Source organism: Oryzias latipes, chromosome 8 (genome assembly GCF_002234675.1).
Source record: "Oryzias latipes chromosome 8, ASM223467v1".
In the NCBI taxonomy this organism is placed as follows: Eukaryota; Metazoa; Chordata; class Actinopteri; order Beloniformes; family Adrianichthyidae; genus Oryzias; species Oryzias latipes.
The window spans coordinates 22,965,990-22,992,755 of record NC_019866.2 but is presented as its reverse complement, the minus strand read 5'-3'; the positions used below and the strand labels follow the sequence as shown (position 1 = coordinate 22,992,755).

The window sequence follows — 26,766 nt, the reverse complement described above, 5'->3', positions numbered from 1 at the left end:
TCCGGCGTGAAACATTGCCAAGTTTACCATGGGACTCATCCTTGTATTAGAGGTTGTTTCGCTGCGGTGACCCCTAATGGGAAAAGCCGAATGAGAAAGAAAAAGTGCTGGGGGCCACAAATGATTGATATTATGACAGGAGCCTGCAGGCCGGTGAAAATTTGAACACAAGGCGCACATCGCCCATGAGCCGGACTTTGGACATGCGCGCATTACAGTTTTTTTTCCTTTTTTTCTTCTGTTTTTCTTTTTTTAAATCATGTTGGAGTTTTTACAGTGTCATGCTTAATTACCCCTGTCATTTGCTACTTGCTTATTTTATTCTGGCATTCCCTGTGGGCAGCAAAGTCAGAATTTCCTTGTAGACAGAGCGCAGACGACAATAAATGGAATTTGTTTTGAAATATTTGATGGGAAATCTCTTCAACGTAAGAAGGGTTGAGCACGAACCGAAAGGTTTCTTCAGGTAATTCCCTGAAGAAACACGGAGCAGTGAACCGTTTGGAGATGCAGAAGCGGGGCGGCGTTCTTTGCTCCTCGTATCACACTTACTCCACCCGTTTCCGCGGTGCAATCCGGTAGCATCTGTCCCCTCAAGTAGAAGTCATGTGAACCTATCAGGGTTTTTTGTGATGAGGCCACTGGTTCCTTGGTTTGCTCCCAGGTCGTTTCTGTAAACAAGAACATGTTCTTAATAGCTTATCTGATTAAATAAACAAAATAAAAACGTTTTTTTACAACCTTTTTCAAACTGCATTTTATCGTTTACTCCCGATTCCCAACAATTTGAATAAAGAAAAACTTGTAAATACAAATTTAAGCTTAACTTTCTTTATTTATGTTCTCTATCATCAGAAAAATGCCACAAGAAAATTTTTAAGAACACTGTTTCATAGGGTCGGGTCGTAAACTCTGAAGGTGAATAATCACCTGGTTCAATTTCGAAGTTCTGTTCATAGGCTCGGTTTCTGTGGTCATCAGGATTGAGCAGAACCGGCTCTCCCCATGACTTTTGATGCTCTGGACAGCCTCCAGAGCTTCGTTTAGAACGTTTTGACTTGTTTCCTGGTTTGGATAAAAGCATCTGAGAGAGTCAAGAGACTCAAATGATTCGCATTGCGACCTCTGTTCAAAACGATCCAAGCAGTTTCTAATCCCAAACTTGACAGATTAAAGCATTAAAGCAACATGTTGACATTTATGTCTTCATGATTCAAATCTGCCTATGCTGTACTAAAGAGATTTAGTTTAAAGGTGTTTAGATTCTAAAGACAAATGTTTTGTTGTGAATAATGAGTCACCGTCTCTTTGTCCGCTCACACTCAGGGGCTTTAAAGTTTTACTGAACGGACCGAAAAACATGAGAACCGCTTTTTAATGAATCCAATGTTGTTGATATAAAAGTATTGAATTATTCCTCTTCTTCAGTGAACTTTGAAAGTTATTTTAACGCTGATGTTATTCTCTCTCGTAAATGAAACCACGAGTCTCATTCGAATGTACTGTCGAAAATGAGGCTTAATAATGTTAATAAAAATTTAAAGTTGCTTTTTTTTGTTTTGCTTTTTGTTTCAGTCTCCTGCTGATTTGATTTGATCTAAATCAAATCAAGTTTTATTAGAAAATGCAATATTGACTCATCCAGTCCACAAATCTGTTCACTTTTGTAGCTTTTTTTTTGTATCTATTTTTGGTAAAACCTGTTGTTTTCTGCACATTTTCAACAAAACAATTCCCATTGTTTTACACTTCTGTTCATTATAAGCCTAATTTATTTATTTATTATGTTTTTTTTTCCTATAGCCAAACCCAACCATTTTATAATCCAATTGATTAGAAACGATAAATCTTTGAGTTGGAAGGAAAAATGTGAGTTTGTGAATTGAAACGGAATTTAATCTTCAGTCCCAAACTCATTTTTCAGCTTACTGTTTTAGATCTTTCATGCATTTTAGCACCATTGGTGTTTTCTGAATCTCAGCATCTGACTGCAGATCTCCACAACGGTTCAAATCATTGAAATAAACTCCACCTTCATTCTGTGTCCTCCAAAGGCTTTCATTTGGAAAGACTGCAAAAGGTCGGCTCTTCTGCAGGACTTTTGGTATCTTCTCTTTTCTGTTGGGGCTTTTTGTTTTGGTGTTGTCGGTCAGTTTCCTCACAGGAGCTCTTCCTTTTTAGGTTCTTCTAGAAGAAGTTCTTATCCTGAAAGTTTTTCTTTATCCAAACATGAATCGATTTACTGCTGACTGAGTTTTTCACCATTTTTGCTGCACAGTTTTATTAACAAAACCCCTCCCAAAGTATCTGCCACAGGACTTAACCAAACAGCCACAAAATGAATGGTAAAAATAGTTTATTTTTTCTGACATAATGATATTAAAAGCTATATTAAAAACAGGTCCCTAGCAATAAGTCAAAAATTCTTACAATTTGAAAACATTTCTATATAAAAAAAAAACTAACAGTGGGGAAAGAAAAATGATTTTACCAATGGACCCATTAAGCCCATTAAGCCAGACCCAGCCATTCCATTTCTGGTAGATCCATAGAAAAATGAAACAGAATGGTTGGGGCGGATGGGGCGATAAAACCTGTTGATTGGCGGAAGGTCATTACGACAAAAGAAAGCGGCAAACCAGCACCAACGTTCCTCTCAGCCGCCTGCAATCTTCTCTCAAACATTAATTGGCTTGTATACACGAAGTACCAAAAGCCAAGAGGGAAAAAGAGCTGCTGGATGACCTCAATTGTTGTTCCTGATGGCCTCTACTGGGATGTGAAGCGATGCCTCTACACCCCGCATGGGGTCCAAACACTCGCCTGAATTGCCTTGACCAATCTGAACTGTACCGCTCAGTGGAAACGAGGCTCTCTAGACTTTCAACATGAAAGTTGATGGAGTGCTTCTGCCCCTCTGTAACCAGCCTCTAGTGGGCTTTAGGGGAACTGCAGCCTTTGCTATACTTCCTGCTGTGAAGGTACGGGCTTGGAGTCAACAGTCCAGAAAACCCACGTGGCTGATGGGGGTCAGATAATCATTAAAGTATTGATGCTGCAGGGAGAGCATTTCCTTATTCAGATGTTTGCCTGTGATCCAAAACAACCACAGGTCGATGGTTCAATCGACCACTGACCCACATTCAAAGCCCATGATTTTTTGGTTACCTGATGCTCCTCACTGGTCTTCCATCCATGCTGAGCTTCCAGATGGACAGAGCAAACATCAGGGCAACAAGCTGATGGAAGGAGCAGGAACATGTGAGCAAACATCACTAACTTTTACAGATTAAGATTGACTTTCTCAGACTGTTTGTGTCCCTGTCAATCAAAGCGTCTTCTATACAACTGTAATTCTTTAAAATGGCGTTTTAGGTGTTTTTAACATTTCTTTGTGGCATTTGTGTCACGATGGAGGACATGTAGAAAAAAATGAAGATTAAAATTGTGTTTAAGTTAAGCTTATTTTGATGAATTTACCACAGATAACTACAAAATGCATTTAACTCTCAGCATCATAATTGCATCAAGTCAGTTCTGCATCTATAGTTGCCTTTACATGGAGAAAGGTAATCGTAAAGAACGCCTGATCGGAAGAAAAATGCGTCATGTAAACATGCCGTTCGGAATACTCTGCCCCAATCACGTGGATTTGTGTTTCCAGTCGTGTCCCGACAAAATAAAGGCTGATGTTATTCCCACATATTTACTTACGTGCAGCCAAGATGCAGATTGCGGAATTTCCCGCATGGATTTCATGTTCATCCAGGCTAAATGTTGTTAGCGCGTGTTAACCGTCTTCCAGCTTTGTTCTGCCACAAAAAAGCAATGACCACACAAATTAAAAATAAAATGATGAGCAAACAGGCGCTTCATTATAACCATAACAATAATAAAAGCACGTTCAGAAGATCAGCTCGTACATTACGGAGCTGCTAAATATATGTATGTGGCCGCTTGGCTTGTTTACATCGCGACTCATTTCCGCTTCTAGCATTTCAACACTACTGCGCCCAAATGATTCATTCCGACTGAAAGCGTGACCCGTGTGAACGTTTGTTCCAATCGGAAAAAGTTTTTCTGGGCCCACGAACATGGTGGAGTTCTAATCTAATCAATGCAATGAAAAACTCAAAAAAAGATTTTACATTTAACTCGATTCAGCCATTACAAAAATTGCAACTTTTATCGACAGTATTTAGGTAATGCTTTCTCTTGTTCACAGTCTTATTTTAACACCCCCCCCCCCCCCCCCCCCCCTAAGAACAAGAGGGTCTCTCCTTAAGGCCCGTTCACACCGGGACGAATTTCGCCGGCGATTTTCGCCGACGTTTAACGCCTCGTGACTAAACAAAAGGCACCAATGTGAGTGTGCACACCGACGCGAAAAAACACCACGCGTCAAAAAGAAAAAACGCCCGGGTTTGGTTTTTTTTTCGACGCGTCGAAATCTATTCGACCAATGAGAATGGCGCTTTTGCACACGTGTCTGGAGCTTCTGAAGTTACAGTAAAACACAACTTGGGGGCGCTCAAACACAAAACTGCCTTGCTGAGCACACATACCAGCGAAGAAGATAGACGTCAAGTAGCGTCTACACTGCCGTGAAGAAATAATGACGGACATTCTTAAATATCCCCGAACCAAGCACCAGTTGGAGCTACTGGTGCTTGAAATATTCATGTTTTCTTTGTTTGATTCTGACTAGCGCGTAAATACTTGCTCTCTTCTTCTGAGTGAAAAGTGACTTTAAGAAGCGTAAAGTTGCGCAGCGCCACCTTGTGTACAGGAGTATTTCTGTTTACATTAAGCGCCATCTAATGTCAGGGAATGAAATTGCATGTTCGCTCGGCTCATCGTCAGCGAAAATCGCCTGGGTGTGAACACAAAAAACGTGGCGAAAAACGCTGGCGAAGAACGCCTGGCGAATATTTGTCCCGGTGTGTACGGGCCTTTAGACATTGACAACATTAAGAATATAAACTTAAAATTAAGAAAATTAAAAAGTAACCATCCAAAAATAATAATCAATTTTCTATCCTAAAGGATCCATATTCTTTACAAAACATATGGAAGGTTGCCATATATTTTCAAATTCTTCTACTTTGTCTTTTAAAATGTAAGTAGTTCTTTCTAAAGGGACCCCTGCCAGCATTTGTTGGAACCATTGGGTTTTGCTTGGACTGTAAGTGTTATCATTTGGCAACACACATTTTTGCATGAATCAAGCTGAGATTTATAAACGCTCTCTCACCTTTGATGTAGTTGTCTATTTTTGGAAATATACCTAATAAAAAAAACTTTGGCTCCAGTGGGATCTGCTTTTAAGTAATTTTCTCTATTGTGACTTTCACTCCTTCTCAAAAAGTTTGCATACATTTGCATTCCCAAGTACAGTGGAAGTATGTTCCTTTCATTTCCATACATTTGGGGCAACATTAGAATCTGGAAAATATAAGTCCCGGATGGTGGAAAGACCCTTTGCTGCCCATATTTTAAAGGTGGCATCCGCTTAACCTGGGGTGAAGGATTTTTCCCCCCAAATTGGTCTGTATCGTGTTAGTGGTTGAGTTTGGTTTATGTAATTTAGAACCCGGAACCATTATTGTATCGTATGTTTAGGAATTGGGTTCTTTGTCTCTTTAATATTCTTCCCATAATTAGTTTCAATTTTTTAAATTGTTTTTTACAGAACCCAGAAAAGATAAGCACTATGGGACGTCGCTGATTGGATGATCACGTTTCAACTGAAAGTTATTTAGCACAAAGTGGAAATGTTCCGTACCAATCATAAAACCAAAGAACCATTTTGCTTTTCTTATTGTGTTTCGTTTTTCTAACACTTATTTCTGATTTCTGGAAATTACATTTGTTTTCTGAAACACTGAATTTTAATCTTGTTTCATTTATTAAAAATTGTGTTTTGGTTTCAGGGTTTGTTTTATTTTTCATTACGATCCTTAGAATGTCTTTGGGTTCACTGTAATTTCTCAGAGCAGGAAAAAAAAGACACATGGATATAGTCGTCTGCAGATGGATGCATCAGAATGCTAGTGGCCCCGCCCAGTTTGTTTTCTACGTCACAGATACGTGCATTTCCAAACCTCCTGATCCACCACGATTTGAATAAAGAAATACTCAGAAATGCAATTTTAATTTCCTTTCCTCCATAATCAGAAAAATGCCACAAAAACATGTTAAAAACACCAAAAACAGGATTTGAATCGGTTCCAAACAAAACCGGTCCGGAGGTGGGAGTTGATGCCGTCTGAGTCCATTTAAGGGCAGAAGCAGAAGTAAAGCAAAAAGAAAGAGAAAAGGCGCTCCGATCCTCACGCACCTCCTCCCCTCCCCCACATCACGCATCCCCGCACGCGTCGGTAACGCAGCGTTTCTCTGCCTCATAAGGCGGGATCCGGGCAGGAAGTGGACAGACAGAGCAGAGCGCAGCGCGCGCCGCCGTACTTCCTCAACTTCTTCCCGGCAACCGCCTCTTCCTCCTCCTCCTCCTCGGTATCATCTTCCTCATCTGCAGGAGGGAAATCTTCTTCTTCTTCTTCTTCAGCAGCAGCAGCAGCATCCGCCGCAGCTGCAGCATCCCGGGCTGCGGATCTAAGCCTCCTGTTCTCCCTCCACCAGCTGGACGTCACTCCTCCATCCGGTGTCCTCCTCTGCCCCCGCTGCGCCAACAGCCCCCCAGCAGGTAAGACAGGTGTCTCCCAGCATCCGTGGCTGTCATTTAACTGTCCCACAAAGGATGATCAGCTCTTCCCGCCGCCGCTGCTGATGTGTTACAGCAAAAGTTCAGGGTTTGAACGCATCAGTGAACTCTGTTAAATCTCTAAACGGTCACTTGGTGCATTTAGAGACGCATGCACTTCAGAATGTGGCTTTTTACAGAAGAGAAGCATCTCCATCCTCTCCTCCTCTGGTGGCTTGGTGCAGGTCTGTGCTGGTGTGGAGTCCAGCGGTTGTTTTCTGTGAAGTTTGGGCATTTGTGGTGGTTCTCCTCTCCTCCTGGGAGACTTTGGGATGCTTTTGGCGGGGTCTGCTGCTGGCGTTGGCAGTCATGAAAGGCTCTCCCGTCCCTCCCACATCAACAGGCCGACACGAGTCCGAGCCTCATGTAGATCAGGATCTATCGACAGAAAGTGCCCCACATGCCCCTCGTCATGACAAAGCGCCGCAGGGATCATGTGTCAGCATCCCTCCCCTCAGCTGGACCGAAGGAAGGACGGCCTCTTTTTGTGCCTCGGCCGGTCCGAGGAGCTCTGCCTGCCTGCTTCCGTCTATTTTTAGCCTCTATTTACAACGCAGCAGTGAGAGGAGGCGAGAGGAGTCGCTCTGTTTCCATTTCTGTCCCCATCACTCCTGCTGACTCTCCTTTTTTCTCCTCACAGCTGCTTTCCTGCTCCAGCCTCCAACCGTCACCATAGAAATCAAACAGATCATGTTAAAACACCCCCCACCCCCACCCCCACTGCAGTGTAGGGGATGGCAGAGGAGAGGGGGCTTTAAAGGTTAAGCTGGATTCTTGTGGCCCAATTCATCGTTTGACCCACATATACCCCCAAAACCCCCACATAATACTTCACCTCCAAAACCTATTATTAATCCACTAACAGAATCTTTTTTTTTTTAGGGGGTGGGCGTTGTGTTCGACAAACTACAGGAAAAAACAATTTTGATTCCAAATTATAATGCACCAGCTTTAAGTGCCCACAATGATGAAGTAAAAAAAAAAAGCGATGTTTTTAATGTCAGAAGATAGAGCTCTGTCTCCTCCTCTGGTCACTGGTGGGAGCAGTGGACTGAAGGCACTTCATCTCCCAGCATCCTCAGCGCTCACTTCCTGGGTGCCGCACACCTGACTCTCATTCACTCAATCCACCACAGTCTACTTAAGCACAAAGTATTGCTTGTGCCGCTCGGCTTTCATTACCGAGCGTTATAGCTGGATCTGATCTTCTGTCTCCTGACTCTGTTTGCCTGCCCCGACCCTCGCCTGGATTTTAACTACTCCTGTCTCTCCTCTGATGATCTCGTGCCAGCCGTCTGCCTGTTCCTGTGACACTTAACATGTTCTTGTAGCTTTTTACCGATGATAGAGGGCATGTCTCTGTCACAGAGAAAAGTGCCTGCATCTTAAAGGGAGCCCAGGTTTGTCTTGCAGTTTCCTTGAGGCCATTCGGTCACCCTAACCCTTGCGCCATCTTGTGGGGTCCAGATAACCTCACTCCCAACGTTGGGATTGGGGTCATCTGGACCCCACAAGATAGCACAAGGACGACGGAGCGTACCGTTGTCGTGCGTGTAGTACAGTGTATCGTGAGGTATTCGTGAGGCTAGTTGAAGTTACACGCACTTATGATGTATGGGTGATGCTGTCATATGGCGCCTTTTATGCAGTTATTGTAAATGAATCACAACTACCCTTAACTAGTTAACTCGTCTGCTGCAAAATGTCCACCAGCTAACTTGTGAGATGCAGTAGTAAAGTTCTTGTAGACATTGTCTTACCAGTAGGCCATGAATATTTAAACGTCAACTGGTTCACTAGTTAAAACATCCTTAAATTTACTAGTTAACCAGTAAAAAGAAAGTTAGTTAGTTAGCCAATGTGTTACAAAGTCCTTACTAGCTATCAAATGAAATGGAAACTCTCTCTTTTCATTTAGACTTAATTAGCTTTTGGTTCAGGCAATGCTGATTATTCCCACTGGGCCCTGAAGTACACCAGTATGCTGGTCATGTGACGTATCGATGAGGATTGTGTGTGGAATCTCGGAATAGACGAGTCTAGAGTTTAGCACGACGTTGTCTGTGATTCGTCTGCAGTACAACAGAGGAACACAACAACTAGTGCGACCAAAGTGTCCTTAAAATGTCAACGGATGAACTAGTAAAGCTTTTTGGTTTGGTAGTGAAAGAGAAAGTTGGCCAGTTTGTTACAAACTTGTAAATATAAACTCTCAACAAGTTCAGTAGTGGGGCTTGTTTAGACATTACCAGTTATAGAATGGCCAAAATGTCCTACTAGTAAATTAGGGACGTATAAAATGGTTCTTGAGTGATAACTTTTTAAAATTTAACGTGTTAATCAGTGAGAGAGAAACGATGTACTAGAAATTGTCCCACTAGTTAACCCTTGGCACCAGAGCTTCAGTGTTGGCTTTCTTTTGAGTACCGTAACTCTTCAACTATTAATGCGGTTAACGTTATTCCAGCGGATTCTGAAGTGGAGAAAATCCTCTTTTTGCGTATGACAGACTGGGGATCTGTCCCGATGACCTGACGTTTGTAACGGCCTTTATAATGGATCCATTTAGATTCTGAAACCCACCAGAGCTCTTGTGTGTCCTGGCATTTGCCCAACTTATGTGCGTTCAGGTTTGAGCTCACAAAGAAGGCGGAGCCAGCTCCGCCCACTGTGGCTGCATTGCTGACCCCCAACATCCAATTTGGAAAAAGGCTGTTTTCATGAATTATTGAGCCTGAAGTTGTGTTTGTGTTGGTGCTCGTAGGAGAAGAAACGTTCAGAGAACAGGTGATGTCTGTCAGGTTTCCTAAAACTCCAGCGGCAGCAGATCGGGTTTTCCTGCAGCACCCAGGACCAGGTTCTGCTCTGGAGAATGGGTTCAGATCTGGGTTTCTTCTGTGCTCAGTGCAGTTTCAGCACAGACTGGTCTTCCCTGCCGTCTCAGAATCAGGAAAACGTTTCATTTATTTGTCAAAGTTGCCAAAAAAGGATTTTTGTTTTTATAGAAAGGATGTCACTTAAACCTGGTGGTGAATTTATGTGTTCTTTTTAGCAAAAGATGAATTCATTTATTGTTCCTTTTATTGGTGGGTCAGCTTATGTTGAAAATGCTGATGGAAGACATTTATAAAGAATTTTTTTTTAATCAAATCATTGAGAATATAAAGCAGACGGAAAAGAAAAGATTATATTTTTGAGCTCATATGTTTGTTTTGCTGGTAATAGTAGGTTGGGGTTGAAAGGGGGCTGTAGGCTAGTGGGAGTGTGTAAACAAACGGATGATGGGAAGTCGGGGAAGGGTTACTTCATACTTAAAAGATGGCTTTGAAATTAGATCAAAAGATATTTGGAGTGGGACAAGAGGAAGGCTGGAGTGAGTAAGGATGGAGAGGATTAGAGGCAGGCAATTTGTGGTGGCGCCCCCTAAAGGCAGCAGTAGAAAAAGACACTAGAGTTGTGTTACACGACTGTTTCCCGTGTGATTTTCTGCACTTGTTACTGTTTCCTGTCGCCACATGCTCCATCAGCACAAAAACAAGCAATCATTCCTATTTATAAGAGCAGTTTGTTCTTTGACCGTTCGTGTGTCATAGATGAGATAAATCCTCTTTTTCCCGTCATTATTATTATTATTCTGTCATTTTACCACCAAACAGTCTTTTCTGAGCAGTGGAGTCGGCGTTTTCGTGTTCTTTCCGGAGGACACTAAAGCGAAGCTCTGGAATATGAATTACCGGGGGACAAAGAGAGGCGGAGGAAGGGAAGGAAAAGGTGATTTCTTGTTCAGCAAAAAAGATGGTTGCAGCCTGAAACCCGATATGTACGTGGAGGGGAGGTAGAGGTTGAGCGGAGGGATGTAAAAGAGAGATGGAGTTGGACAGAGGGTAGCGTCCGAACCCCCCCCTCCCTGAGGATGCTGCTGAAATCTGATCCCAGACAGGAAGTGGAAGCAGCACCAGCGGGCTCCGTGGCTGTTAATGCTGCACCTGCTGCACCGTCTGACAAACGTCCTGCCGCAGCTGCTTGACGCGTCGCTGTCGCTCTGAATCCTGTCCAAGCCAGGCAGCGCTTGCTCAAAGGCAGCAGCAGAACTCGGCGTGGAACCACGGCCCTCACCGATGGGCCGGCTGTAGGCTCCAACAGGTGTGCTGACGGTGCACATCTGCAGCTGAGGACGAATGGAAACAGCAGGTTTTAATCCAACGAAAACCTGAACTTTTATTCAAAGCTTCAGTAAAATAAAAGGCCAGGAAGCAAGAAATGAACAAAAAAGAATGAATTAAAATTGTATTTATTGTAATTGTAATTTTTATTTATAGTTTAAAATAACAAAACAATACGTTTGTGGGAAACACTGAGTGTGTCCTTCATTCAACAGTTTCCTGATTCTCTTAAAGTTACCACTTCCTGTAAAAAAGGAAGGAAAAAAGGTTTGAAAGGCTCGTTAAAAGCTGCTCGTTATAACGTCTTTCTTCACGTTGCATCAGAACCGTCCTTTTGGCTTTAAATATTTCCAGCTTGCTCTGATTTTGTGCTCATGAATGTTTTCGTTCCAGCAGCTTTATCTTTAAAATGTGATTTTTTTCCCCCCATACATCTACTGCATCTACTGTACACGCATATGGAGAGAAAAGTATTCCACGACTGTCCAACAATGTAAAAGGCCTAAAACAGGAAGTATAAATAATTATGTATGGAAAAATGAAATGAAAAAAAAAGAGACAATACAGCCTATTACACGATATACAGAACTGATTCATTGTTTCTATGGCAACCACTCTTACCAATCGGGGTTGAGCTTGTTGGAGGGCCACACCTCTAACAAATAAAGGGGGCTCAATCTGTCAATCAAACCTTTTCAAACGTCAGAGAGCACCTAATTTTATTGATGCATCTGATTGGTCGGTCTATAACTTGAATAACTTTAACTACAGAAAAAAAAATATTATGAAAAAAAAAATGAGGATGATCATCAACATGTCAAAATAAGTTATCAGAGCCAGAATGGTTATTCTGACCAATAGAATGACAGAGCAACTGCTGTTTATTTCTCTAAAGAAATCTTTGGGATTTTGGCTCCCTGGGGCCACCCCAGGGGGAGGGGCCTCCCAGTTCAGTTCAATTGGCAGAACGCTGTATTAAGGGCCTGAATGACCTGCAGGGAGGCGCTCCTCCTCATCCTCTCTGTGTTTGGGAAACAAGAACCTGAACAGAAAAAAGGTTTGCTTGTTGGAGGACTGAGGCCCTGCAGGACCTCTTTGCTCTGCTCGATGGTCTCCAGGTCGATTCAGATGATGCCTGAAGATGCTGATCTGCTGATCCCACCTCCCTCCGGGGAGCTTTCCTGTTTGGGGCTGTTCCCAAACCAGGCTGTGATGCTTCCCGTCAGGAAGCTCTCAGTGGTACCGGTGTGGAACGTCTTTAGCACCTTTGAGGGCAAATTAGCCTTTTGACTCCAGAGATGTCACAGGCGTCGACCAAACAAAACACGGTTGACGCGGATCAGCTGATGCTGACGTGGAGAAAAGCGGCTTTTACATCGGCGTTGCAAAAATGTGCAACAGGTTGCTAAAGTAAAGACGTTTTTCTGAGTGACAGAATCATCTGATTGATGTTGATCGCGGGACCGACCATAAAGTGTCCGTGTCATATCCGTGTACGGCTGCTTCTCTTCACTTCAGAATCAACCGTGAACGGTTGAAGAGTTTCGGTAGTCAAAAGAAAGTGAACAGAGGAGCTAAAAGCGCCAGTGTTAAAGGCTTAGAGTCCTTCAGGTGTCTGAGGTGATGAAGACGCTGCCGGGCCTTCTTCATCAGGCTGTTAACATGACAGAGAATATATTCTGACAGATTCATGTCAGATTCTGGATGACGTGTTCACTTGGATATCCGTTTTTTGCAGTGTAACTACATTTCTAAACTTGTTTTTTTCCCTCTTGATTTAAAACAAATCTGAATTCAGAACCTGAACTTTTAAAAAACAAAGCAGGATTTTAAAAAATCAGCTTGAATATAATTTTTCTTTGTCTTGATGGAAACTAAAGGCTTTGGAGTAAAGTCGGGTCTATCATGGAGGGCTATGGCTTCCTTATCTGCAGGGTTTTTTTTGGGGTTGAACTCAACAAGTCGGATGAAAAAGCCGGATGTGGCTGCAGAGCGAGAAGCGTTTGACTCCCCCTCACAGGACGGGGTTGAAATCCCTGCTGTCGTTCTATTTTCGGCGCCTGAGCCCCGAGGTGTTCTGTGGGAGGAGCTGAGAGCGAAAAGCTGGATTGATGGAGCGCGGGCAGCCGGCGCCACGGGCTTGGGTTCAGGTTCCTACCAAACCGTTGCATCCTAAGTGGGCGTTGCCCTGACAGCACCGAGGTTTTTCCCAGTTGCTGCCGTCTTCTCCCTCTGCGGCCTGTGAGGAAGGAGGTTTGTGTAACAGAAAGTGTTATTCAACGCTCTGTAAAAACACTACCGGGCTTTGTGGGTCAGCTGGCTCACCAGGATCAATGCTGCAGACCAGAACCTGGACTTTTCTAAGGATTCACTCGAGCGTTGCTCAGAAGGGGGACGTGGGTGAGAAACCAGAGACATCTGCAAGGAGGAACGGAAAATGCAACAGAACGAGAGGAAAAGTGGATTTGCTGCTATTTTTAGAAACCCTTTCCTGTTCTTTGAACATCCTCTTCTACTTCTTTAGCATCATCTCTGTAAATAAACACACACAAATAAATCCTAAACGTTCTAGTTTAGTTAAACCCAAAGCTCTGTTTTTGTGCCTTAACGCCATATAAAACACGGTGGTGGAGGTGTCATGGTTTGGGCTTGGTTTGGCACCATCAATGATTTGTCCAACAGCCTAACTTAGACCACAACTCAAATGATTTCAGACCAGTTAAAGTCAAAAAATGAAAGTTTCTGTCGTCTTGTTGAGTTTTAAAAGCTTCTGTCACACAAGTGAACTTTTTACGAGTCAAAGAAATCCCTTTTTATCCATAAATGTACCAATAAAATCAATGAAAACATAGATATTTGCATGGATTTGATAAGCTAAGTGTTGAAAAAACCCTCTCTGATAAAAAAAATGTTCTTTTTAACATGTTCTTGTAGTATTTGTCTGATGATGGACGTATAGAAAGAAAATTAAGATTCAAATGGCATTTCTGAGTCTTTATTCAAATGACTGTGAATCAGGGAGAAGGCAGTTGGGAAAAAGAGCTTATTTGTGACATAGAAAACACACTGGACTAACACACTGGACCACCCTGCTCAGGTTTCTGGATTAAAACAGCATAATTATATTTAACAGATCTCTGGAAACACTTTGAAAACAGATCAGAAGACGGTCGAAGTGGGTCTTTCATACGCAGAGGTCAGTGTTCGTAACCTTTATTGTTCACGTGTCAAAAGAAAGAACAGATTCATCTACAAGACTGGTAATAACAGACAAGAATATCCAATATTTGATCGAACCAATAAGGAATTGATTGATTAATTTCAAGCAAATTCAATTAAAAAGACAAAAGTAAAAATACATTGACATATCAAATGTATTTAAGATCGAATTTCATAAAAAATCACAGCATAGTTATAAATAGACATGTTTGAAACAATACAAACACACATGGAATCCATTAAATACAACTCTACACAAAAAAGGTTTGATGAATTGCTTTCTAAGGGTATGGGGGGGGGGGGGGGGGGGGGGGAATAATATATTGCCACCCATCCTCACATGTTTGAAGGATCATGTGAGTGAACATTAAATAGGGCGCTTGACCTCCAAGCTCTTTCGTGCACAGAAACTTGCTCATTTCAGACTTTTTTTTATAAACATTTCTTCAGATCAATACGATGACAAAACGATCGGAATCCGCTCCATTTCCGAGGGTCACGTTACAAAACCAACAGATGAAACCTCAGCGAGTGACGATGTTCCTGTTTACCCTCGAGATCAGATCAGGGCGACAGTGGCTTAGGTGGTTGAGCGGGTCGTCCAATGATCGAAGGGTTGGCGGTTCGATCCCCGCTCCCACCAGCCAAAATGTCGTTGTGTCCTTGGGCAAGACACTTCACCCTCCTTGCCTCCAGTGTGGCTCCACTGGTGTGTGAATGTGCATGAATGATCCTGGTGATGGTCAGAGGGGCCGTAGGCGCGAACTGGCAGCCACACCTCTGTCAGTCTGCCCCAGGGCAGCTGTGGCTACAACAGTAGCTACCATCACCAAGTGTGAATGACCAGTGAATGAATAATGGACACACTGTAAGCGCTTTGAGTGTCTTGAAAAGCGCAGATAAATCCAATCCATTATTGTTATTATTGTGTGAAGGACGTTTATGGAGTCAGGAAAAAATGCAAACACAAAACGGAGCTTTTATTTTATTTTATGATGGTTTCTGCACAGACCTGCAGCTCCAGCGCTCACCCTGACCGCCGCCCGAGGTTTAAAGACCAACCGGATCCCCGTCACCATGGCGACGCTGGAGATTCCATAGATAAAACAGTGCTGTGTTCCGGCGTGAACATCCTCTGTGGCTCCGCTCTGAGTCCAGGCCCTGCTGGACAGACTTAGGTTTGCATGTTCCTGGGAGGTTTCCGTTAAACAGTCGACTTTAAAAATGAGGAGAAATAGTTGAAGAAGATTTCAATTAAAGCTTATAGATCACAAATATTTACTGGAAAAAAAACACATTTAACAAAAGAAAGCGTAGAGAGTAGCCACTTCAAAAAGTGGCTCCCGTCCAGAAGGAAGGTTTTTCTGGATTCTATGGATGGATCGACTTCTTTGTGTTTAAAGTTCCTCTTCGATCGTCTTTTGATCTGTTCTAACCCTTTTTGCTGTTCTGGGGGGTCCAGATGACCCCACTCACAACATTAACCTGCTTCTGAGGCACGTAAACGTTGGTAGTGGGGTCATCTAGACCCACTAGACAGTGCGCTGAACCTTTTTTCTTCACTGATTTGTGATCTTCACTGGTTTACATGAAATCTTTTCACCTTTATCCACGTTTGTCATGGTAGGGAGAATACGTCAATGGAAGGGGGGGGGGGGTCATCTGGACCCCACAAGATAGCACAAGGGTTAAAGCGTTTCCAGACTATGTTTTTTTGCCATTTCAAGCTTAGATTTTCATCTGGACTTAGTTTTTAGCACATTTCAGCCACGTTTGTGTCTTAGTTTTTAATCTGAACTTTATTTAGCGCTGCTTAATTTCTATTTCGTCTTCTGGTCTTAGTTTTTTAGCAAAGTTTTTCATCTGAAACAAAGTTATTATCTGTTCTCGCCCTCCTTTTGTTGTTTGTTTTTTTAAACACAAAACACAACACTTGACCCATAAATACAAGGATAGTTTGCGTGTGCAAGGAGAAAAATGAATGAAAAGGTGGTAAAGAAAAGAATAGAGTGGGTTCTGTTCATGGGTCCAATTAGTTTTAAAGCACAAATGCTTGTAGGAGTGTCAAATCCAAGACACGACAAACAAGGATCCCATGTTTTAAAGAAAACGTCATCTTCACTTCCCCCCACTCCCTTTTGAGCAATCTGTTGAACGTTTTTCTGTGTCATGAACTATATGCAAAAGAGCTATTATGTTTATTCAAGATTAAGTTATGTAATTATTTACTAGTGTATGTACTAGTGTGGGCATTTGTGTATTTTCCCATTAATATTATTATTCTATCCTATACCATGTTTGATATATTTCTGTACAAATTTACATTTCTGTTATCTGGTTTAATTTCCAAATGTAAATCCGAAGCTTTGTGATGCAGTCACAATAATAATCAACAGAGACAAATTCAGTTCAACTTTCTGCCACTGTGACCTGGAGGGATATTTGTCAGAGACCCAGTTTATAAGGAAACACTTTCTAGAACTGAAAATAAGAATATTGTCCAGTTTTTCTTTTATGTTAACTGTTAACAACAGGATCAATTAATCCCAAAAGTTTTATCTTATTTTTTATTTATACTTTAAAATGTTTCACCTCTGGCGAGATCAGAACTTCACAAATGTTTTAGGGTCTATTCAGACTGGACACATTTGGTTCGCTTTAAGCGGACCAGATTTCGTCTCCCCCGATAATCCGGGACAAATTTTCAGTCTGCATAAACCCAAGTGAACCCTGGTCCGGGACCAGCAACCACTCTCTTTGGCGGTGGTCTCGGGTCGTTTCCAATCAGACTGGTTTAGAATAGGCTCCATGCTTGGAGCCAAACAACTCAACCAAAACAGCCATCATAGCTGGGATTTATGGGATGTAAACAGACTAGAACGGAAGCAACCATGATGATGAGACACAGCAACTCGTTAAAATTATATCGGATGAATGCAGGCTCATTAAAACAACTTGTAATTTCATCCACATTGCTTCTCACTGTTTTCCCAACAATCTATATGCCACACACAAAGTGTTGTACCTGACGTTGAAACAGACGTTCTAAACCAGTCAGCGAAACATAAAGTGAACTCTCCCGACAAGGACTGCAAAGCGCAGGACTTCCATTAACCCCCCCCCCCTTTCGTTACTTTGCCCCGCCCTCGTAATCCCTGGCCAATGTCTGAAGGGGTATTTAGTCACATGGTTTTGTTTACAAGCTCAGGTTTGAATCAGAAATGTCCGGTTATTGACAGTCTGCATACAGACCAAACAAAGGTTTCAGGACTCGATCCGGACCAAATGAAGCCGGCTCGGTGCGACCCGACAGACTTTTCCAGTCTGAATACATTCTTCAATGTTTGCAGGTACAGACAGAAACAAATGTAAGTTTTCTCTGTACTGGAGGAAATGCCAAAGCTTTTCTGCTCTTATTGATCTGAAGCTTTGAGTTATGTGAGGAAATAAAGGGGAAAACTTTTAAATTAGCAAAATTCTAACAGCAAAAACAACTAAATCTGGCATTTTTGTGTTATTTTTTTACAGAGGTAAAAAGAAAAATGCAGACCAGCAACTAGATGTAGCAGCATTTGATTGTTCTCCAATAAATTCAGTTTTTTCCCCACTGAAGGTGGAAAAGCTGAACAGCAACCATAAATCAGATGGTTTTTTTTTTTTGGGGGGGGGGGGGGGGATTTTGCTGCAGGGCAGCGACGCATCGTCTGCCCGTTATTTAACAGTGTGCTGCATAAATATAACTGTGGGCTCCTCTGTCTGTGCACAGGTAGAACAGCCTACATCAAACTGCAGCCATGGATGAGATGGACCTGCCCCAGATGAAGAAGGAGGTGGAGAGCCTGAAATACCAGCTGGCTTTCAAACGGGAGAAGTCCTCTAAAACCGTAACAGAGTGAGTCTTTCAAAACACCGATTTATGATGCTAAAATAAAAATACTTGGCTCCATTATCTCACAGGACATTTACATAAAAGGTAAAGAAAATGGAGAAATCCCTGCAAGCAGAGAACAAAATGTAGCATCTTTTTTACAAGGCCTTTTTTCACCTGAAGAAGAGCAACTACTATAGATATTTATATAATCCTGGTTAAAAAATAAGACAAGATAAGGAGATCAATGCTCAAATGTCAGAAGAAAAGTATTTTTCGAAATTTTAGCACAACAAAAACAACAATTTCAATTAAAATTGGCAGGTAAACGTTTCCACATCAACAATGCCTATTTTTAATGATAAGTTGTGTGGGTTCGAAGTGGATTTATCGCTTGTGAAAGTGAAAGTGTCCAAAAACACGGGGTCCAAATGCTTCACCAGTAGAGGCTCTTGGGAAAAAAGGGCCTTGTTTCCGTTGAGTGGTACAATCTGGGCTGGTCTAGTCCGGTATTTTGAGCGTTTCCATTTTAAGATCCATCTATAGAGCTGGACCAAACCATACAATTCTTGGGCCTCATTGGTTGTAAATTTTGAATTTTTCTCGTGGCTAATGTGCTTTTCTGAAAGAGGGGATCCTAAGGTACATCCATGCCAAATTTGGTGCCTGTGCCACAAAATCTTCTCATCTTGTCCAAACCATCTGAATCTCCAAAACATCTACCATGAGCTGTTCCTCTGGTGGATTCACTCCCAATTCTCTCCATCTTGGTCACTCCCAGAGAGAACCTCAACCTCTTCATCTCTGCAGTCAGCATGACTGTATCAATGAAACCTGTAAATGTTAGCAAACCTCCATCAGAAATTACAATCGTCTGAAAATGCAAACTAATGCTCTTTCTCGTCAAAATCTAGGCGGATTTGAAAAAGGATCAGAAGTTCCATTATGTGGACTAAGATTCTGTAACCCTTGTGCTATCCTAGGCACTTTAACGTTGGGAGTTGGGTCATCTAGACCCACTAGACAGTGCGCTGAACCTTTTTTCTTCAATGATTTGTGATCTTCACTGGTGTCCATGGATTACATGAAATCTTTCCACGTTTATCCACCTTTGTCATGGTAGGAAGAAAACGTCAATGTAAGGGTGGGGTCATCTGAGATAGCACAAGGGTTAAATGGATAGTTTTTCAATGTATCGTTGCCCGACCATGTATCGAAGAGTCCTCGGGCAAGACGCAGAACCCCACATTTCTCCTGGTGGTTAAAAGTTGGCGCCAGTGTTTGGCAGTAAAGTGTGTGAATGTGTGTGGGAATAGGACTGTGACTGTAAAGAGCTTTGGGCCTACTAAGAAGGTAGTAGAGCGCTATCTAAGTGTGTTTCATTTACAATGTTACCGTTTTTGCTAACATCCGGTATAAGTTTACTTAAAAAAATCGTTTGAATGTCAGACCTTACTGCTTGTACATGGTCTACATGTCTGTCCTGCAAATATCTTTCTTTTCTGCTCTTCAAGTTTGGTGAAGTGGATAGAGGATGGCGTTCCAGAGGATCCTTTCCTGAACCCGGAGCTAATGAAGAACAACCCGTGGGTGGAGAAAGGGAAATGCGTCATTCTTTGAGGAAAAAGTTATCTTCCAACCCCAATCTTCCTCACCCAACAGCGTCAGCACACCGCATCTATATTTATATGTCTGACCCCTGGATCTCTCCCTCCTGACCTGTGAGGACACTGGCAGGACAATGCCTACCAACCTCTCACCATGAATGTACTACAGCAGAACCCCTCCAACCCCTCTCCCACACAGCAAGGGCATGGAAACACACTCTCACATGGATCACTTGGGCTTGTCTCGTCTCCACGTTCACTACATTATGACTGCAGCCACGGCGGTTCCTAGTAACCTTGACAGGAGAACAGCATCAGTGTTTAAAGTTCATCTAAAGAAACACCTGCTGGTTTTTCATGCAGATTTCAATCAGTGCGGATTTGTTTTACCCAGTTCTAATAATGTCTGATGGTTAGTAAGAGTCCTGTCACCACTGCCAAGCTGCATGTAGGTGCGTGAGGGAAATTTATACCACTCTGATTTCTAGAGACAAACCAAACAGGTTTTTCTTTCAATTCAATCTCAATCAACTGTAAAAAAAGGAAGTTTTGATGATTCTAAAATACATTTTGACTCCTTTTTCTGCTCTAGTTCAGAGCTCTGCAGCAAATGCCTTTTGATACGGATGGAGACAAAGATTTCATAGTGATGAAGGTTGGAATCCGAATCAGATTGCTTGCTCGTCTTTTTTGCTTTCATACTGTTAATGCATGTACACCACAGTGCCAAAAGTATCCTCTTCCATTACTCAACATACGCATCAGCTGAAGTGACATTGCATTCGGAATCCATGGGGTAAACAATAATAGGCTCACCCTTTGCAGCTGTTCTGTACCTTCCCACTTGAGTGGCTTCTCCATGTCTTTTTGGACTTTCCTTTGCACACAGTCATGTTGGAACAGGTTCCCAACATTATTTAAGCATTAAACCCTCCAACATCTCTTCATATTCTAGAGTTTCTGTCATTGGAACTTAGGGGATAAACTCAGCTCATGAAAAGCGAGCCCACACCATGATAGCCCCTCCTACACATTTCCCATCTGGCAAAATGGGAAAGTTTGATTTGTCACTCCAAATAAAGTGGCAGCACACTTTACAGACGGCATCCAACACTTTGTCTTGTATTATGAGATGAAGGACTTGGATTTAGACATTCAACTATAAAAATTCATTAGATCAGGGTTGCCCAAATCCTGGCCTGGAGGGCCGGTGTCCTACATGCTTTCCAACCAACCTGCCATTGAAGCTCTTTATTGGTTCAAAACACCTGATCCAGGTAATCAGTGACAGATAAGGCAGGGTTTCTGGAATACCAGCAGGACACCGGCCCTCCAGGCCAGGCTTTGGGGACCCCTGCATTAGATGAAGCGCTAGACACGGTTCTTCAGGTCATCATGGCAGAATTGCTATTGTTCTAGATGCTTGTTCTTTGTTATAATTTAGCTGACAGTTGGCTGGAGTGTTTTGTAATGTGGTCATTTCCTGATAAAACTTGTTGCATAGAGTTCATCCTGACATGGTGCCACACTGTAATTCACCAATCTCCTGAATGCAGTCCATTCTTTCACTAAGGTCTGTAGAAGCTGCCTGCAAGTCAGGATGAATAAATTGAAACACCTGAGTTTAGCTGTTGGATGGACGAGTGAATACTTTTGGCATTATGGTGCAGCCGCACATACAACTGTCCAGAAAGCTTTTTGACAATGGAGAACCTGCACACATTGGTGGTGGCGCAACAGTGACACCACAGTCTTATTTTCCCTTCTTCCTCCTTGTCTTCAGAAGTGTTCAAAACACCCCCCCCCCAATATTTTAAAGATTTACGCAGATGTAAATTATTTATTGTTTTGCCCTTTCAACAATCAAAGATGCTGCAGCCTGTGACTCTGCCCCTCCCACAGACAGTTAAAGCAGGCGTATTTACAGTTGTGACAGTGACAAAGGTTTATTTATCTACCGTACGGTTCATTTGAATAGGTAAGCTAACCCTAAACAATTTATCAGAATATACGGTTCTCGCACAAAGACATGGAATCATTTATCAAAGCAAACTGAACTTCAAGCACAATCGCCAACTTTGTGAATTATTTAAGAAACACATGATGGAATGTTAACGTCTTGATACAAAACTTGACCATTTGACTTCAGGGGTGAAGTTCAGTCGACTAATCTCTGCATGTCATCCTTAAATATTTATTTACAAATTGACTTCTCGTATTTCATGAACTTTGATAAGTTGAGAGGAGAGTTAAGAGCATTATTGAGTCCTTATATCTGAAGCACATCTACTTTCCTGTCTGTATGAGAAACTCGATGCCTCAGCCGAAGATTTTTACAGTCTTTTACATTTGCAACCTGTTTTCTTCACATGTTCTTTTTTTTGCTGTCGCTTGTAAAAACCTCAAATCCAATTCAAACCTTTGTGACATTAAGTCAGCTTTTAATTTCACACCAGCCCTGTTGTGCTGCCAGAGGAAAAATGAAAGCAGGCCTCTGGAGAAGGTTTGCCGTTTAGCCCGCCTTTCAACCACAAGCATGCAGACACGGAAACCAACCACCGCAACTCAAGCACACTCTGAACATGTACAGACATACCCTTGTAACTTATTAACTTATTTATTTATTATGGATGGGAACTTTTCCTCCCTTAAGTTTCCTGCTTTCTTTGCCCTCCTTTTATCTGGTGGCCAACTTAGAAAAATTACCCCCAAAAAAGAAATAAAAATCAATTAAATAATCAACAGTAGACAAAACTATCCCTCCAGACTTTGATCCAGATCACCGTCTGATACTGCCTTGTACACAATTTCCTTAAGGTGAGAATGTAAATACGTGGCATGAGGTACAAACATCGCTGACCTCAGAGCTGCCCTGTGTTGCACGTGGCGGCAACGCTCTTTATGTGTGCTTGTTTTAGAAAAACTTGTCTCCTTAACTCTTGTGCTATCCTAGGCACGTTAATGTTGGGAGTTGGGTCATCTAGACCCACAAGACAGTGCGCTGAACCTTTTTTCTTCAATGATTTGTGATCTTCACTGGTGTCCATGGATTACATGAAATCCTTTATCCTTTATCCACCTTTGTCATGGTAGGGAGAACACGTCAATGTAAGGATCGGGTCATCTGGACCCCATAGGATAGCACAAGGGTTATGGGGCTGTGGGACACACGGAGCTGCACGGCACACGGGGCGAACGAGCACACAGACTCAACACAAAGCTCTCAGAAAACGTTCATGGAGGAGGAAGCAGGACCGTGAGGTTCTCTGAGGGACTTGGGACAGCAGATCCTCCAGTCCTCTCTGTACTGAATTTATACATTTAATTAATTTATTCGTCTGAGTATGGCATGAGTTTTTTTTTTAAATGCCCTTATTATTACCTAAGGTAAATAATGAAAAAAAAAATTAATGTAAACCCTGTAAAGCTACTTAAAGATAGTTATTGGATTGTTTATTTTTGTAGAAACTAAGGGTTTGCTGTTACTGAGAAACCTCCGCATCCGTTTTGCTATGTGCTAACATGCCTCCTCCACAATTTAAACTTAAAAATTAAAGCAGAATGAATTAGAGGCTCAATAACTCTTATTTTTTAAATAATTTCTGGAAGATATTAGAGCCAAACTCCTCTGTTTAAACATCTATTTCTATATTTGGACTACATTATTCAAGCCCGTGTGTTATATGTGATAGAGTCGCAGCGCTACGTGTTACATATGCAAAGCTGGGCGCTATATTGAAAAGGGAAAGATAGTAGAGGGATGGGGCCCCCCTGCGACGGTGCAAGTGTTGACCATCACGCCACCCCGGGTGGGGACCGGCCCACATACAATGGGCGCAGGGGGTCTGAGGCGATGTCAGCTACCCACCCGACGCCTCTTTATATACGGACCAAGGAGTCTAACAGTTTGTGTAACTCTTAGTTTGTGTGTAGATTTGAATTTGATAACTACTATGCATCAGGTTCAGTTACGTTTACTATATAATGACGAATTTGTTTATAGAAAAGTTTGAAATGTCGTTCATCTGTTGCAGCTTGTACAAAAACATTAGTACCATGACCAGGATCTTATATCTGTGATGACCAGAGTTGTTTCTTTTGAAAATCAGACCAAAATTAAGAATTTTATGCTCATTTTACTGTGTCTGCTAAGCTGCATGTCATTGTTTACGGCTCTTCCCAATATGGCGTCAGAACTTTACGTCCATTGGACAATGCTAACAGCCTGGCGTAGCGGCTCTATCCTTTATAACTGATTGATTCAAACCATAGCAGTGCCGCATGCTAGCCCATGTGTTAGCCTGCACTAATGCTAGCTTCTATAGTTTTCATATCGAGCAATAAAGCCATTTTAAAGGTTCCGTTAGCTAACATCGCAAACCACAGAGCAAAACAAAACTGTGTTAATTGAACTTTAGTGTAAAAATTATTTATTTAGCTATTTTAAATTAGGAAAATTATAATATTTATTGTGTACTGAAGTAGTCTTGGTGAGTCCTTAAACTAAAATATGTAGGTTAATATACACAAACATAGCCTGAATCTGTAAGAGGCCTACTAAAGATTGCCTCTTGCAAATAAATAAATATTCTATGTGTATCTCTGAGTTTGAATGATGTTTAAAAAAAGTTCTGGGATTTGGACAGAAATTAACTCCTTAAATGCGTTAGAATGAATTTGTTTCTTTAAAGCATAATCATTTAACATTGCTCTGTCAATGTGAAAATCCTTTATTTTCTTCTTTAATGCCTTTTGAATTAACATTTCCTTTATCCTAAACCTTTTGAAAAGTAAAAATAAACTAAAAATGTTTAAAATATCTTTAAACATGTTGTGGTTACTCCTGTTCAGGGCACATTTTCTCCTCCAAATCTCAAAGTTTGGCTTACCCAGACATTCATTTCCATTATAATATAAATATTAGTTTTTATAATAGAATGAACAATTACTCTAAAGTTTAAATCTTTAGAAGGATCTTTAGAGATTTTTGACATTAATTCTATAAAACCTTTTGTGATGCACTTTTAGAATTTGAACCTTTTAAATATTTAAAGCCAATTTTATTGAAACCACAACCTGATTAAAAAAATATGAATTAAAATAACAGAGTCAAATACACAAGTAATTTATTTATGAAGTGGGATTTCATCTTCTGAATAATGTCTCTAACAATCATCTTAAATTTTAAATGGAACACTTTTCTCCACATTAGAAATTTCTTCCAGAAAAAGCACAGAACATCTAAAAAAAAAGGATCAAATTAATCAAAAACTTGTCATAAAAGTGCATGAGAGGACTCCCGGGTCTGTCTGACCCTTGTCTGTTTTCCAGCTACTGTAACCGTACTTGTTTAGTTTGGTATTCTATCAGTTTCACATGGGTATGTTTTTACCAACATAATGACTGCATAGGTTCTTGTTTAGGTATTTAGCAAAAAAAAAAACTCCTTGTATGTGTGCTTTGGAAAAAAAATGCATTAGATCGAAAGTCCTAATATAAATACAACAAGCAATAAGTTATAGATTGTTTTTTTATGGAATGTTTTACATTTACTGTACCTTACTGAATAAAGTAGACAATTTTTAGACAGCTTCGTTGTCTTGGACATTTTTTCTGCAACATTTCAGTGGGAACACCTGGTTAAAAGTGGGTTTACTGTTGTTCTTCAGAGTATTTCAGCATGCTTACAGCTCCAGTTTTTGTGAAGTTGATGGCTAAAGCGATTCATCTGTATTGTGTTTTTCTGAGTCACTGTCCTGGCTGCAGGGATCAACATTCTCCGTGGCCCTAATTTGGGGGAAAATGTTTAAGCAGCATGTTTTTTATCATTATTTTTACAACAGCAGAAGGCTGTCATGCAACAGTCACCTCTTCCTAATAGGCAGTCCGGAGCCGATTCTGCCACAGGCCATGAAGCGACTCTATGAAGCGAGACCACATCACTCTGTCTTGTTTCTACGCAGCGATTTGTGGATTTTGTGCCTTGTCCAGATGAAAAGAAAATGTTTCCAAGGCAATTATGGGTGTGTTACGGAGCCCAAACTGAACTGAACAAGTGACCAATGGATCTGCGCTTAACGTTCAAATTATCACGGCTACTTTATGCTTTTTCTGGATGAATGCACAATCATGGTGCTCATGGTTCCTCGGGTCACGTTGCACAGGACATTTAAAAATAAAGACCCCACCCAAATGAGAACACAAAAAAAGATTCTTGTTGGCATTCAAATAAAATAATCCACAAATGGGAAAGATTCTAGGCTAAATCCAATCCAATGCCAATAGGTCCATGTTTTACTCAATTTTTCACCCACAAACAGCAAGTATCCACCCATAATGGTCTTTGACTACAATTTTACACTAGAAAGAGCTGCATTTCCAGTAGAACATTGCCAGTGCCAGGTATCAAACCAGTGAGCTAATGCACCAAGGATTTCTTATCTATTTCAATGGAGGCAAAAATCCTGCAAATCTTGAAAAGTCTGGAAAAGTTAAAGGATTTGAAGGACCAAAAGTCATAGCTGAAAGGGCTGAACATTTGAATAGTTGAATGGTTAAAATAGCAGAAAAATTGTAGAAGGAGTTAAGTGCCGAAAAAATAGAGGAAGATTCTATAATAAAGAAAGAGAAAAAGGAAAACAATGGGTTAAATGTTTAATAGAATTCAGCCAATTACTAGAATTTAAGTTCTTTTCCATTCTGGGTGTTTATTTTTTATTAGCACGGCTTCCATATTATATTTTCTACTTGATTCCCCCAAAGATTATCTTATCTCTGCTGCTGGATGAACACAAACCTCTCAGCTGGAAGTTGGATGTTCGATTTTTTTTTTGAGCATCACAGCTGGATGCTAGTGGACCTGCAGCAGAAGGTGACGGAACCGATGTTCAGAGTTATTGTTTGAACCAACGAAAACCAAAGGTCCAAAATCTTTACAGCCCTCTCTTGTCCCTTGTGCTATCTTGTGGGGTCCAGATGACCCCGCTCCCAACGTTAACGTGCTTCCAAGGCATGTTAACGTTGGGAGTGGGGTCATCTGGACCCCACAAGATAGCACAAGGGATATACAATGTTTGTAAAGGAAAGCATGAATACAGCAAAAGGATCAATTGTTAGATAGGTTTCGGTCCGTAAAGATCAAAGGATTGA

General features: G+C 41.5%; 1 protein-coding gene across 1 annotated transcript; it reads left to right on the top strand.

Moving 5' to 3' along the window:
* The first annotated feature begins 6,109 nt into the window (after window positions 1–6,109).
* On the top strand, window positions 6,110–25,207 carry LOC101168467 (guanine nucleotide-binding protein G(I)/G(S)/G(O) subunit gamma-13). The gene is made up of 3 exons (XM_020705526.1): window positions 6,110–6,703; window positions 17,909–18,034; window positions 19,525–25,207. Exons 2-3 carry the CDS (start codon window positions 17,937–17,939, stop codon window positions 19,628–19,630), a joined length of 204 nt encoding a protein of 67 aa, XP_020561185.1. The 5' UTR covers window positions 6,110–6,703; window positions 17,909–17,936; the 3' UTR covers window positions 19,631–25,207.
* Window positions 25,208–26,766: the final 1,559 nt, after the last annotated feature.

Bases quoted from the DNA above. Each gene is read 5' to 3' on its own strand.
- LOC101168467 (XM_020705526.1), top strand. From the start codon at position 17,937: ATGGATGAGATGGACCTGCCCCAGATGAAGAAGGAGGTGGAGAGCCTG. The intron at 18,035-19,524 runs GTGAGTCTTTCA...CTGCTCTTCAAG, and splicing joins TCCTCTAAAACCGTAACAGA to TTTGGTGAAGTGGATAGAGG.